Genomic DNA, 15890 nt, shown 5'->3' on the forward strand with positions numbered 1-15890 from the left:
AAATGAGTAAATATTTCAGCATATAAATGATCAAACATTTATAATGACTGATTTACAAGCTCTAGAGAGAAGAACACCCACTTAAGAATCTTTTCGCTAAGGCTAAAGATCTTCAAAATTAAAATGTAAAATATTTATTTGAATAAATATTTAGGTATTTTAGGTATGTTTTGTGTTTCTGATGTTGAAACAACAGAACCTATTGTATTTGGTTGTATTTCCTTTCATTTTTTCTCAGTTGTGAGCTGTCTTCTTTGCTTAGAAAATATGTTCTAATTTGATCTATGCCATGTCTATTAACACCTGTGATAGATTAACTTTTTAAAAATCCTATATAACCTTCTGTTTCTTCAGTTTACTATATATATATTTGATTTTTAACTTTTTTAATGTAATTTTCTTTTACTTTATTTGAAGTATGGTGTTTAGTGAAAAATATGTTTGTTCTGCACTTGTGATTTCTGTTTTGGAAAAATAAACCAATAAATAAAGAATGTGTTTGGGTTTGACAGATAATTGGGTATAATTTGTATGCATTAAATTGTATTCATTTCAAGAATTTAAGGATTTAAGGAAACATTCTTGTCATTAACATCACATGTGCTTTATGAGGTGAAACGAAATTAAATAAATAAAATAAAATAAAATAAAAAATATATCAAAATAAATACATAAAATATAAAGGCTATAGCAGCATAGATAAGTGTGAATGAAGAGCACTAACATGTTAAAGTGTCTCAGTGCGGGTAAAGTGTCAGTGGTGTTTTAAATATGTAATTGTGCTCTAAATTATAATACATCCCGCAACATAAAAGAATAACAAAAGTTTTAGTACTGAAGAGATAATTGTTATTTGATAATATAGATTAGAACATTACTCAAATAGGGCTATTCACTGTATACCAACTCTACCTCTACCTTCACTTCAACTTTACCTCTTAACTCCAGTTATAAACCTTTTAAACATGATCAGCTCATCAACCAATCAGTTCACTGTAGCAGTAATGCTAGCGCCTTTGATTCCTAAAACCAGTTTGTTGTTTAAAAATATAAAAATACAGAAACGTTTTCTGTACTGTTTTAGCTAAATATTCGATTTTGCTTTCCGGAATTAAAGTAATATTGTATATAACTAGAAAGACAGCATTGTTAATTTTAGTTTTAGCCGTTTAGCTCCATTCACCCCCATTCATTTTAAACTCACTGGCGGGCTCCCTCTATCGGTCCACTGCGGTTTTGCTGATATAATGGGGGGATATGGAGTGGGGAGGCTCTGCATTAACCGGCTCGGCTGCTGCACACTTTAAAGGGAATGCTAAGCTAAGCGGCTAAAGTTGCGCTTGCTGAGAGAAGCGGGTTAAACTACGGCGTTGGAGAGATATATTCGCTGTGAAATGACCCAGGTGAGATCGGGGCCTTAGTTTAAACTGAGTGTGTGCTGTGTATTTGCTGTTTATTTGCCGAAAAGTCTATAAAAACAGGTTAGCTTAGCATTAGTTTAGCATTAGCTTAGCATATTGTAGCTCGTAGGAGTTCGTAACGGTCAGTGGCGGAGTTTAGGTTCAAGTGTAAACAGAGCTGCTGCTGAAAGTGGGGGTTTGCCTGCTTTATGGAGTTTTTAGAGAGGTTTATTGGTATTTTCTGACAGTTCTCAAACTCTAACGATAGTTCTAGCTTCTAATTAAGTTTAATTTGTATAAGAATTAACCTACTGTCGACCTTTTAATGTTCATTTTAGCTGTTTAACTTAGTCTGTTTTTTGTTTTATCTAACCTAACCCACTGTTATAGTTTTACTTTCGAGTTGTAGACTCGCCCCATAATACTCTAACTATGTATTAAACTAACTTATCATAAATATACAGCTACAGATACACAGCTAACTAGGTTTTTAGACCTGACACATCTTTTACTTCGCATTGAATCACAAGCTAACTGGTGGGTGTAACGTTTATAGGTTGCAGTCTATTTTTTTGACCGTATCAAGCTAAATTTGAAAATAGAAAATTGCGTATAAGTTAGAACTTTTTTTTCCATTCAGTATAGTAAAGAATAAATAGGTTTTCATCCAATTTCATAAAAATTTTCACTTCGGCCTTTTGCATACAGCATTTTATAAAGTTTATTATTTTCTTGATTTTCTGATTTGTCCCCTTTTGTATCTTGTAACACAAATCTAATGGTATAATACAACTGGCAAAATACAAAAAAATGAATTGAAAATTCTGATTGTGTGGGGCAGAGATAAAAAAAATAAAATTGAAAAAAATTATAAACTTTTCTTGTACACTGTATTACAAAAAAAAAATGGGAAAAAATATTTTTTTAAATCCAATTTTCTGTACAGCTGGCTAGTTAATGTAGAGGTTTTTTGCCTGGCACATCTTAACTTCTCATTGAATCAGGAATTATGTCTGTAAATATTATTTTCCAACTTAATATTTTAGGTCCTTTTGCCTAATTAGGATTAAATGGAAATGGTTTTATGTTGCACTGTCGTCACTCTTGCACGTTATGTTGTCTATTGCTTGTTGTTCCATGTTACACTATGGTTCCGGAGGAACGTAATTTCATTACACTGTGTACCTATACTCAGATGTAATGACAATAAAAGCCTCTTAAATTGACTCTTGACTTGATAGACTGTGTAATAATGCGTCTGATTTTTGATACTCTATGTCTCTCTGCAGGACTGTGCGTTTGAGGTGGAAAGAAGCTGCTGTCCATTATGAGATGCTCTGGTTTTCTTCGCCAGCGCTGTACTAAGTAGTTCAGCTGTGTGAATGGGAAGAGCTGATAATGTCAAAACTGTCTCTCAGAGGAAAAGCCTCCTCTAGTAAAGTATGTTTCACTCCTTAGTGTTGTTTAAACATAAGGAGCATGCTGGATAAACTGGCTGAACCATGAAGGTCTTACCTTGTGCCCTTTTGCATGCATGCAAGTTTAACACCTTTCTGTAGAATTAATGTAGATTTATTACCATTTGATTGTTAAGGGTTTCTTAACTCTTCAGCTTCAGCCAAAGTAGCAATAATTCCTGCAATATCAGTAAACAAATGTAAACTTATATTCTGTAATTTGTTTAATTGTTATTTAATTGGATGATCTTATTAAATATTGGGTCAAATCAATGCCGAAAAAATACACGATTGGCACTGTACTTGATGAATCAGGATGAGTGGATATCTTGCATCATTACTCAAAAGTATTTAACTATATATTAAATATATGAGCCCCTCTCAATTACAGTCTCAATTTTATATATATATATATATATATATATATATATATATATATATTTTACGATATATATATATATATATATATATATATATATATACATATATATATATATATATATATATATATATATATATATATGTATATGTATATGTATATATATATATATATATATGTATATGTATATATATATATGTATATATATATATATATATATATATATATATATATATATATATATATATAAAATAACAATAATATTATTATTATTATTATTATTTTTTTTTTTTGACAGAAGCAAAAATCCATCTACTGGATTCCCTCTTGCAGCTTCTGAAATGTACAGTTATAAAAATTGCATTAAAACACTAATTTGATGAACCTCCCTGACCTACATATAGTATTACAGTTTAATGGGCCAATCAGGGGCAAGGTGTTGTTCCCAAGACACAAAAAAGCCACTTTTGTAAACATTGAAGTTTTCTATATTCATACTTCTTGCTACAATTCTTAACATTTTGCAAATAAAATTCATTGTTGTAAATTATTCATGTCTCATTAAGCTTTTCACTAAACTCAGCATACAAATTCCACAGAAATTACCCATGTATTTTGAGTTATTCTCCCAGAAACAATGCAGTCACCTCTTTAACTGCTCCTGAGTTCTCATGACTACTTAAGAAACAAACAGATAATTTTATGCTGTTGATGTCATGTGTTCTGTTTATTTTTTTTCCTTTAGTTAAGCAGCTGGGTACAACCATCCTTTGGGGATCTTCTGGGGGGCTCTGGACTGAACAGTTTCTCCTCCACAAAAGGAGCACTTGCAGCTGAAAGTAAGCCCAAAACTTGCCCTTCTAGTGCGGCTGTCAGTGGGAAGAGGCCCAGGAAGAGAAAGGGAGATCCTCCAGCTTCCAAACCACAGTTCTTTTCCAGTAGACAAACCTCACAGGAGGACCAAGATGAACCCTGGGTGGATGTGCATGTCCCTCAGTCTCAGGTATGAAAATATACAGTATGTAGCAGTCAACTGGATTGTTTTAAGCTTTGTTTATTTTTACTGATTGTTAAATTTCTGTGCCTTAGTTGTCATTTTTAAATATTTTATTATTTAACTGATGTTTGTCTACCCTCTGCTTCAGGCTGAGCTGGCAGTCCACAAAAAGAAAGTCGAGGAAGTTGAGAGTTGGCTAAGGGTTCAGTTGGATTTGAGGAGTGAAAACAAGGTGTGTTGGAGGCCTGGATTCAGGAGGATCCTGTTTGATTAATTATTTTGAAAACACAGATCTGACTGAACTGTTTACACAATAGTTGAATAATATCACTAGAAATACTAAGCTTTTACCATTTGAGACTTATTTTTAAAATATACAGTTAAAAGTGTTCTTCATTTTAGATTAATAACATTCAAACCAGAATGTTTTATATTTTAGATTATGTAAAATAGCGCCTCTTGCTTAGAGTGACAGCTTTGCACAGGTATGATGTAGACAGCTTTATGAGGTAGAGTCACTTAGATTGGCTTTCAGTTAACAGCTGTGCTGAACTCATCAAGAGTTCATTACTTAAATTGCTTGCCTTTTAATGTATTTAAGAGCATCAGTTGTAAAGTTGTGAAGAGGTAGAGTTACAGGTATACAGTGAATAGCTCTATTTGAATAATGATCTAATTCATATTATGACAAGAACTACTCAACTAAATGAAGAAAAAAAAATACTTGAAATGAAAATGAAGGTCTGAAATTTTTCAAGTATTTGAATGAATCCTCAAGTGCAGTCCCATAGACCACTGCCAGAAAGGATAAACAAGAGTTCCCTCTGTTGCACAGGATAAGTTAATCAGTGTTACCAGCCTCAAAAACCACAAGGTAACAGTTCAGATAAGAGATTTTGGTTTGTTTAACACTAAGTTACTACATGATCCCTTAGGTGTCCCTTCATGACTTGAGTATTCATTTACAATGTAGGGAAAAAAACAGTTAAGAAGGTCTGTCCAAACTTTTGACTGGTACTTTACTTTTAAATATTTATACACATTCAAAAATCATTCCTTTTAAGAGGCTGTATGTGGTTTTATGTGGTCTCTTTGTACAGTTATATACAAAGTATACAGAATACATACGTTTACATCTCTGAATATATATATGATATAGCAGGTAATTTTGCTGCTCAAATGTCTCCACAGGGTGGTGCTGTTCTGTTACTGACCGGCCCATCTGGCTGTGGAAAGACGGCCACAGTTCACGTCTTGGCTAAAGATTTGGGTTTCCAGATCCAGGAGTGGTCAAACCCAAACACTGCCTCAGAGTACAGGACTGACGACTCTTTCAGACAGAGCTTCGACCCAGGTATCCTCGCTATGGTTCCAGTGCAAAGGGGTTAATTTGGTTCATTATCAATTTCTTTACTATATTTCAATGTCCTTAAGCCCCCTGGCTGTCAGTACAGTAGTATTATCTTCCTCTGTGTGTTTGTGGTTGATTCCCAACTAAACCCTTTAACAGCATTTAATGGTTCACCTAAATTGATAATATTTCCAGAATAAAATAGTATCCCACTTTAACTATATTGTCATACAATTTAATGGAAAATGGTTTGATGGAACAAGTGTCTTATTCTTTTAACCCAAACTATAAATTCTACTGTAAAATTTGGGACAAGGCAGTACAATGTTTAAATCTGACTGACTTGTAGGTTTGTAATTCCTTATAGTTCTGTTATTTTTTTTATTTATTTCAAAGATTCTTTTAGTGCTTATAACACTAAAAATAAATGTTTTATTTATTATTGTAAAATCACTGATGTGACTTTGTAAAAGAATGAACCAGACCAATGTGGATGAAATTGTTTATTTTGTTGGAAAACTCACAGGCAGTGGCTGACTACAAGGCTATCAGTGGTAACATTTGATGTGACATTTGATGAGACATTTGATGAGGGCATGTAGTTAAACTAGGGATAATTAGACATTTGTGTTCAATCTGGTACTGCTGGGTCAGGAGGTATTTGTGAACCCAATACAAAATGTAACCACCAAATCTACAGTGTCTTATTAACACATTTATCTTCTTTTTTGTCACTTTTCCTGGTAACAATACCACTTTAATATCATTATTTAATGACGTTTAGATTTTTTAAAATCAATAATAGAATTATTAATGACCAATTATAAACTTCTCCAAATTCTATAAATATTTCATATTCTTGGCCTTGGTTTGTTACTGTCTTTTTCAGCCTCCAGGTTTAACAGCTTCCATGGGAGCTCACAGACGGGAGCCTTCCAGGAGTTCCTGCTCAGAGCTAACAAGTACAACCGTCTCCAAATGACTGGAGACACCCAGTCACAAAACAGAAAGGCCATCCTTGTAGAGGTATACTGCCCCACACCTTTACAGTAACAATAATGAGTATATACTATATATCCAAACAATGGAGTAACACAATCAGTCAAAATGTCTTTCATCTCACTACTTCTCTTATTTTTAACTCCTCAATCTGTGTCCATACAGGATTTTCCAAACCAGTTCTATAGGCAGCCAGGATGTTTGCATGATATTCTCAGGTAAGAAGTTGATTTAGAAGTACTGAACTCTTTCGGTGAGCAGGGATTAGTGGATAAAGAACCAGGGCCATGTGAAATATGCTTTCTCTCTCCCCTGCAGGCGTTTTGTAAAGACAGGCAAATGTCCGTTAGTCTTCATCGTGTCTGACAGTCTAAGTGGAGACACCAGTTCCAGGCTGCTCTTCCCTAAGGACATACAGCAGGAGCTGGGCATCCACCACATCAGGTAATTATCATTATTATTACATAAAACTGCAGCATGAGTGTAGACAGAATGTCACCTAGGAGAAACTCTCCATATATTAGTAAAGTATTAAACATTAATTGGCACAATTGGCATTAATTGGCTGTACAACTTAAACTGACACTACATTTGATAACTGGAAAATTTACAACACATGTTCCCAACAACAAAAATATCTAATTGTGTTTATCTGCTAATTAAAATAAACCACACTTGCTACACTGCACTGACTCTATATGTATAAGCAGGAAGACATACAAGCTCAGGTAGAACCAATCAGAATCTTGCTCTGTAAAACCAGTAAAAGAAAAATGAGTTAATCCCAACTCCTAACAGAATGATCAAACAAGAAGCAAAGCCAAAGCAATATACTTTAGAAATGTTAGCTAGTGCAGTTAGTTAGGACCTAATATTTGCTAGTGCTGATAGATATGACCTAAAATGAGCTAGTACAGTTAGATAGGACTTAATAACTAGTGCTGTTCGATAGGACCTAATGTTCTCCAGAAATGTTAGCTAGTGCTGGTACATAGGACTTAATATTAACTAGTGCTCTTAAATAGGACCCAATGTCAGCTAATGCTGTTGGGTAGGACCTAATGTAGAAAGAGTCTTACTTACCTTAGTTGTAAATATGACTTTCAAGCTTTTATATACATTTATTAAAAGCTATGTCCACAAAACATTTAGACATAAAAGTGTAGCCATGTTATCTGTGGTAATTGCTATTACATCACTACAGGGACTTTCAATTTAGTTTTTTGGGCAAAACTTCCTAAGTGTTAAAGTGTTAAATTTTGATTTGATTTTGTCAAGCATAAAAGGTTGTTTTTTTTTTTTTTTTTTTTTTAAACTTAAAAATATATGTGCATTCCAGTAATAACATATGTGTGATTTATTTTACTATCTTAAAGGTTTCTGTTCATCTATCTATCTATCTATCTATCTATCTATCTATCTATCTATCTATCTATCTATCTATCTATCTATCTATCTATCTATCTATCTATCTCGCTATCTATCTCGCTATCTATCTATCTATCTATCTATCTCGCTATCTCGCTATCTATCTATCTATCTATCTCGCTATCTATCTATCTATCTATCTATCTATCTATCTATCTATCTATCTATCTATCTATCTATCTATCTATCTATCTATCTATCTATCTATCTATCTATCTATCTATCTATCTATCTATCTATCTATCTATCTATCTATCTATCTATCTATCTATCTATCTATCTATCTATCTATCTATCTATCTATCTAGCTAGCTAGCTAGCTAGCTAGCTAGCTAGCTAGCTATCTCGCTATTTAATCTAATTTTAGACTCATTCTTTTAACCCTCCTCCATCTTTTCCAGCTTTAACCCTGTAGCCCCTACCAGCATGATGAAGGTGCTGAGTCGTATTGCATCTATCGAAGCGAGCAAGGTAACAACAAACGAAGGGTTTACTGATCATTTTTTGAGCTCTGTATAAAACTTCAGTCTGTTAACCTTGTCCGTGTTTGATGTTTTAGAATGCAGGTAGGATCTCTGTGCCTGATAAGACTGTGCTGGACCAGCTGTGTTCCGGAAGCTCGGGGGACATCCGCAGTGCCATCAACAGCCTGCAGTTTTCTTCTTTCACTGGTGGGTATAAATTCTCACTCTCAGTCTACCCGGTGTACCCTCAGTTATTTTTAATGATCTTTATGATCTGATTTCAGTGCACACCTGATATGTCAGTGTGATTTGTGTGGCTCTAGTTTGTTTTGAGTGTAATAAGAATGGGGTCTACTTGGGTTTTATACACACAAGTACAGATGCTACCCCCTAATGTGGGACAGAAAGCCAACCAAAGTCGTGGCAGTAAAGCACCTTTAAACTGGATGCATGTTGGAGCCGTGGGTGAAAGACATGTCTCATTCTTAGTAAATTCTCAATCACGTTTAAAGAAAAAGATAGCGTTTGCATTTCCCCCCATGTTTTCACTTCCACCTTAACTGTGGTAGCTTGACCAGCAGTTTTAAATGAAGCCTGCCAAAGTGCTTTAAGTGAGTTTTCCGTTCCACCTTAAAGGTAGCAGCAGTTAAAGCCTTTTTCAAGGTCACAGCCAAGTGTATATTTACATTACATACACTTTTGTGTTCTTAAATAATGATCGTAATAAAATATACGTAACTGTGGGGTAATTGTGCATGTAAACATTTTAATTGTCTATTTGTAATCTATTTTATTTTATTAATAATCGACAATCTATTATCAAAAGAAATGTTAGATGCTGCCCAGAATTAGATAAAAAGTAAAGGTTGCAAGTAGGGTTGTGCAATAGTTCTTACATAAATCTAAAAGTTTATTCAGTTATTATTTCTGCCAAAATAGTAACAACCAGAACAATTTAAATCTATAAAACATACATTATATGTTTCATTTACATTTATTTTTAAGGGAGTCCAAACCGTACAAGCACATTTAAACTTAAAACCAAGCTTTTTTTTTTAAAGAATATCAAGCAGCTCCCTTCAGCATTACAAGCAGCTTTTATTTTGAACAAGATGCAAAAATTACCTCAAATATTTCAGTTCACAAAATGACAAAAGCACAAATCTCTCCTGAGACTCTGTCTGGCAGCTCAATTATCCCATTAAAAAATGCAACAGTAAAACAATACTTAAAAAGTATAATTTCATTTAAATTAACCATACAGCTTTAGTTGTGAGTGGTTTTGGAAGAAATGAGGCTGAAATGAGTACTATTAATTGTTTTTTTTATTTGAGTGTAAATGCAATGCTTTAAAACCTTTTTGAGGAACCATAAGCATGCCTTGATTTAAAGACTAATTAAAATTATTTGCTGTATGACCTTAATTTAAAGACCCAAATATTTGCTCATCTAGGATAGAAAGATATATAATGATACCCGAAAGAGGTTACAATAGGGTTATTTTCAAACAAGGACCGTGTCTTTGCTTTGTTGATAGTGGTTAGGCTGTTACCTATAACAGACCAATAACAGCTAACAGCTAACAGGCTATGTTGTATTGGTGGTTAGTCTGTTAGATAACATTGTCTAACTAACTAAGACTCCTATCTGTATTAGAGGCTAGCTTAGAAGGTGAGCCCTAGAACCAACACCACAGGATTCTGTAAAATGCATAATCCGGCAAAAGCATTGTGTATCAATCTTGATAGCTACTTTCACAAGATAGCTATCTAGCTAGTATAAAATCTTTTATGTTTTTATTGACATAATTCTCATCTAAACGTTTTAACTGTAAGCGAAGCTTTAGTCAGACAGATTGAATTGTATACTGTATGGAAAAAGAATATTAGCGATCATGCTAGGTGAAGTCCTCTGATTTGCTAAGCTAATCCTTTTTTAATTATGAGACAGATGGCTGATCATTTACAGAAATGACTAAAACATGTCTGCAGTGTTTTCTTAGTCTGTAAATAAAATGAATGTTTTTTATTATTTAAGGTATCCTAGAAATGGATTGTAGGCTATTGTAGCCACATAAACACAGTTAGCAATTTATGTTTTGCACCCATAACATGTCCAATGCATATAAATGCTGTTCTGTGATGTAGATATGACTGTGCTGTCTGTAAACAGTGTTTTTGTGGTAACTGTAAATCTGACATAATTCCCAGACAACTCTTTGGAAAAGGGCCTCTGGGCTTCTAAAAAGGGCAAGTCCGCTGCATCTGCTGCCAAAGCTCCAACCAGGGCCAGAGGGAGGAGTCGAGCCACTAAATCTACTGACAAACTAGAGGACAGCCCTGCGATTGGAGGAAAAGATGCATCGCTCTTTCTCTTCAGAGCTCTGGGGAAGATCCTCTACTGTAAACGTAAGTTTTATATTTCAGTCTATTTATAGCTGAGATGCCATGATGAAAAGTTGCGTTTTTAAGACTTTAACCAATGGTGGTTATTATTTCAGGTGAAGGTTATGAAGGTTATGAAGGTTCTGAAGTTCCCAAAATTCCAGCACACCTTGCAGAGCATCAGAGGGACCGGCTACTTGTTGACCCAGAAGTAAGCACCACATCCAACACACACACACACTAAGCAGTTTAAACTGAAATTAAATGTGCAGTTTTCTCTTTATTTCTAAATCAGTTGTGACATATTTGATGTGTACTAATGCTACCACTGCCCAAACTGCAGACCTAAATCATGCCACAAAGTTTGTCAAATTTGAACTAATGTCAAATTAAGTAATTAAATAATTTCTAACCCTGTTCCTGCCTTTTTATGTCTCTTTAGATTGTTATAGAGCGGTCCCACATGTCTGGGGAATTTTTCAACCTCTACCTGCACCAGAACTACCTGGACTTCTTCTCGAATGTGGAGGATGTTGCGCGGGCCAGCGAGTATCTCTCAGATGCAGACTTCTTCACAGCAGAGTGGAGTGTGAGTTAATTAGAAGTAGTGCAACAATCACACACAGTGGCATGCTCAGCTGTACCTAACAAAACCTCCTTAAATATTTGGTAGAACTACATGCATATTTCACCAGTCAGTGATTCAACATGTCCTGATTAGTGATGGGCTGATCCACATTTTTTTTAGTTCCAATCCAATTCTGATGCATTATTGCTACAAATTCTGATAAAAGAGCCCTTTTATATCTATATTGTCAATGTTTTTTTACCTATTTGGATTTTTTTTATACAATCACTTTATTATTATTATTATTATTATTATTATTATTATTATTATTATTATTATTATTGTACCTAAGGTTGCATCATAAAGCTCAAAAAGTCCATTAAACAAACAATTCATTTGAAAACATTCCTAAGAAATTTTATTTGGCAAGAATTTTGTGATATATATTTTTATTTTTTAAATAAAGGGAAAACACTTGCCCAGTAGGGGTGTGCAATAGTGCCCAGTTTTTTTATATTGTTTTCCTAAAATACCCTGAAATATTAGGAAATTATTAAATATTAGAGTTTTTTTTTTTTTTTTTTTTGCGGTTTGTTGCAAAACGAAAATTCAAACAATTTTTCATTATATAAAAACTAGAAGGTCCATTATCATTTATTTTACTTCAGTCCTAATTATATGGAGTGAATTAACATCATGACATGTAGAATCATTGACTTCTAGTTTTACTTATTAACAGTAGTTGCAGTAGTTTTTTCTTGAAATTATATATATATATATATATATATGTTCATGTTCAGTGTTTTGTCATTATCAAAAAATACCCTGAACCACTGTGATATTATTATTTTTATGGCCATATCACCCATATCACTACTGCTTAGTAATCCCTTTAGCTGTGGGGTTACCTGCTGGAAGTTCTTTTCCTTTACTACTGTTGTTGGGCATCTCTATTTTTGCACTAGAGTTTAAAGGTTAATGTGTTTAAGGCCAAACATCACCACCACTATTATGCAAACTACATTTCTGTATCATACATCACAAGACCCCCATATTTTAAGGCAAGTGTGTGATGTCACACTGCATGCTTTGCACTGATTCATAAATATTGTAAATAACATATGAGTATATTCTTGTCCTGATGGGCATAACAGAACAGCAATATTTAAATTTTCCCTCCAGCTAATTATCAAACCCTTTGAGATTTTGATATGAGGTGTTTTTTTTGTGTGATTAGTCATGATTGAGTCATGGTGTCCACTCTCCCTCCAGTCCAGGTCCACCATGCTGCAGTACGGATCTTCAGTGGCCACCAGGGGCCTTATCCACTCCAACTCCTCCCGCGCTCAAGCTACTAGCCAGTCCTCTGTGGGCTTTAAGCCCCTTCACAAACCCCACTGGCTCCAAATCAACAAGACGGTAATGGAGAAGTTCCACAATATTAATTCCCAGAGTAATACACTGTTAAATGCTTTCTGCTGGATTGTCAATGTATGTGTTGTTGCTTTGGTTTTTCCACATACAGTACCGTGAGAATTATCTATCAGCTCAGTCCCTGTTCATCAATTTCTGCCTGGCACCCATCAACCTTGTGACTGAACTGGTGCCCTACCTTGCCAAGCTCAGCAAAACTATGAGGAATCCAGGTACCGTACAGTAGGGTTCAACAGGATCGCTAGGGTGCAATACGACCGTTATTTTTGTGGTAAAATTACATTTTAAGTAGTTAAAGTATAAAGGTTTCAAATATTTTTTTAAACAGCAGTAATTTACCAAGATGGATTTTCATTATTATTGTTGTTGTTGTTGTTATGATTAAGTATCAAAGTATTGTGATATTTAGTTTTGCAATACTATTTTCAATAACATTGTATTGATTTTTAATCAGCAGTTAATGTAAAGATTGGGGGCAGACAGTGATTTACAAACTATTCAGTAAGGCACATAATGAGGCATAATCTTTTAACACTTCAGTGGCAAAGGTGCAAAGGTGTACATATAACACTGTCTATTCTAATAACTGCATACTATAATAAAGTCCTGTGGACATTTTAAGTGAAGACCTGCCTTTGCTTGCCTAAAGAATCAGCCATTCATCTCTGACCGAACCTGTCCTTCTGTTTGTTTTAAGAATATGCAAACAACATTCAAATTCAACACACACACACACACACACACACACACACACTTCCCCCTGGCACTCTCCGTATAAACTTATATCTTCTCTCATTTCCTCTGTCTTTTAGCTCAGATAGCCTTCATCCAAGACGTTGGCAGTCTCTCTCTCAAGAGATTTCCTGGCAGGTACGTAAGGCCAAAAACTGAAACAAGCAGACACTTGGACTTTATTATACAGGCTGTTTAAACCTGTTCAGACTTTTGTTCTCATTGAGAATGAGCTCATTTTAAAAACAAATGATAGGAGAACATATGTTGGGTTTAACTTTCATTCATCATCCTCCCAGAGCTGGACACAACACTGCACAATAGACACTTAAAAAACACTTAATCAGAACTGTCCACAAATCACCACAGCTGTATCACCATCAATCACTCTCAGTACTTCATGCTGCTTTATGTAATAAACTGAACTGAATCCGACTCTTTTCAGATTAAAACTTGAAGCCCTTGGCGACAAAGACCCTGGTGCTCTGGATTTTGACAGTGAAAACGAGGACAGCACCCAAACCATTAAGCCAGGAACCAGCTCATCCTCTGGGGATCCCACAGCAGAACCAGCACTCCAGAGCAACCAGGAGCCAGGAACAGACCTCCCTGCCAGCCAACCACAGCCGACCACTACCGAAGCCTTACTGGACGAAGAGGAGCTCCTAATCGAGGAGTATGACAGTGACTGACCAATCACATGCTGCAGTTTCCCCAGACTTATTCACACTGCCATAGCTGCCTTGAGGAGACCTGGCTCTGCTGTCTTCTGTGTTTGTGAATCACACTGGGTTTTGGTTGTTGTTTTTATAATGTGAATTATTATTAATATTAGGACATTTTCTAATATTTATTTGCTTCCACACAAATGGAAAAGTTTTGTCCTGTCATTTTTGTCCAGGTTCGCTTGATGTTTGTGTTCCTCTTTGTTGTGCTTAAGTCATTTATATAGAACTCTTAAAGCGGGATATTACAGATATTTCAACATGTGTGCGTAATTCAGGGCCTGAGATATACAAAGCAAAGCCATTTGAAATGGGTTTGATGTGAATGGGTTCAGTATAAAGATACGATGGATAACCCAGGGGTCACTGTGGCTCTGTAGAGATTGCCAGCACAAATCTCATTTTGGCATATCTTAATTCTATCCAGATTAATATTGTTAGTCTGAACAGCCAGAAACTGTGTGAAATCCAATTGCAAACAAGATCAAAACCACATTTGGTGGTGGTTTAAAATTACAGTCTGATTTGATGTGTGGACTCTCAAATGCAATCTTTACACTTGCAAATAACAGTCTGGGCAGTCATCTCAACAGATCTGATTCTGTAGTCTGAGCACGGTCCATTCCATTCCTATACAAAGTCATCAGTGAGCCTATACGTTTAAATATAGTATTGTTTGGTGGCTAAAGAAAATGTTTCTTTTTTTATTCAGTTTTACCAGACATCTTCATTAAAAGCCTTCTCAAAACTTAAATAAACATAAAACAATGTATTGTCTACATTAACTTTCTGTAACTGAGTTTGTAGAGTGATTTAAATTCTTCAGATGTCTGCTTACATTTACAATCACTGTACCTAATTCCAAGCTTTACACCAAACTGCACAAAACTTTAGGCATACATTTTGTTAAGTCTGTAAAATTCCCCAATAAAAAGAATACCTGTGTTGTATTTTCATACAAACTTTCAGCTGTTTTCACTGTAGTATAATTCTGATGGACATTTGTAGATATTTTTTCTGTGCCACACCTCAGCAGGAGAGGTTACTGCAATAAAAAATAGGTTTTGCAAATTGCTTTGTCTGTTGTTTTCACTGGTTTAATGCTTTTAAAAATAGCCATCCAATAATAATAATGCAAGCACTTCTTGTACCAGGATTTAGTGCTTTGCATTATGCCATGCATTTCTTTTGGCTGCTTATTAAACGGCCATCTAAAGCTTGTAAAAACATTACATATTTGATTCGGGGGTTGAAAAAGTATTTTCGTTTAAACTTTGTATGCATACTTGTGCATATTCTGTAGTATATACATGTGGAAAGGCCTGGCTGTTTTATTATTTCTAAGTCCTAATCATGTGTTAACTGAAAACGTGTTTAGCTCTGGAAAACATTAAGAGACCATTTCAGTTTCAGTCAGTTTGTCTGAAAAGACTGAAAGGACTCCCACTTGTGCTTATTATGTAATTTTGTACATTTAAAATATGTATTTTTCCAACAGTTGTGAAGAAAGGAATATATGCTAAAAATAATAAGCACAAGTGGGAGTCTTTTCTTTTGGTTGCATTTTACCAT

The 15890-nt window shown here is 34.7% G+C and overlaps 1 protein-coding gene across 5 annotated transcripts; it reads left to right on the plus strand.

The window, feature by feature from the left end:
- The first annotated feature begins 1260 nt into the window (after nt 1-1260).
- rad17 (RAD17 checkpoint clamp loader component) lies at nt 1261-15383 on the plus strand. Of its 5 annotated transcripts, none has more exons than XM_007237245.4 (17): nt 1261-1403; nt 2690-2840; nt 3982-4239; nt 4382-4465; nt 5425-5587; nt 6474-6610; nt 6749-6801; nt 6902-7027; nt 8413-8482; nt 8571-8682; nt 10686-10883; nt 10976-11070; nt 11302-11448; nt 12700-12846; nt 12953-13073; nt 13674-13731; nt 14039-15383. In XM_007237245.4, exons 2-17 carry the CDS (start codon nt 2799-2801, stop codon nt 14283-14285), a joined length of 2058 nt encoding a protein of 685 aa, XP_007237307.3. In that variant the 5' UTR covers nt 1261-1403; nt 2690-2798; the 3' UTR covers nt 14286-15383. The 5 variants fall into 5 exon arrangements, with proteins under 5 accessions (XP_007237307.3, XP_022523981.2, XP_022523980.2 ...); XM_022668259.2 differs by lacking the exon at nt 1261-1403 and adding an exon at nt 1602-1626; XM_022668258.2 differs by lacking the exon at nt 1261-1403 and adding an exon at nt 1611-1634.
- Nucleotides 15384-15890: the final 507 nt, after the last annotated feature.

The sequence above is a fragment of the Astyanax mexicanus genome, chromosome 22 (assembly GCF_023375975.1).
Source record: "Astyanax mexicanus isolate ESR-SI-001 chromosome 22, AstMex3_surface, whole genome shotgun sequence".
Taxonomy (NCBI): domain Eukaryota; kingdom Metazoa; phylum Chordata; class Actinopteri; order Characiformes; family Acestrorhamphidae; genus Astyanax; species Astyanax mexicanus.

Excerpts from the sequence above, each read along its gene's own strand:
- rad17 (XM_007237245.4), top strand. The coding sequence starts at position 2,799 with ATGTCAAAACTGTCTCTCAGAGGAAAAGCCTCCTCTAGTAAA. Across the intron at positions 8,483-8,570 it reads CATCTATCGAAGCGAGCAAG|AATGCAGGTAGGATCTCTGT; the intron begins GTAACAACAAAC and ends TTGATGTTTTAG. Across the intron at positions 8,683-10,685 it reads GCAGTTTTCTTCTTTCACTG|ACAACTCTTTGGAAAAGGGC; the intron begins GTGGGTATAAAT and ends CATAATTCCCAG.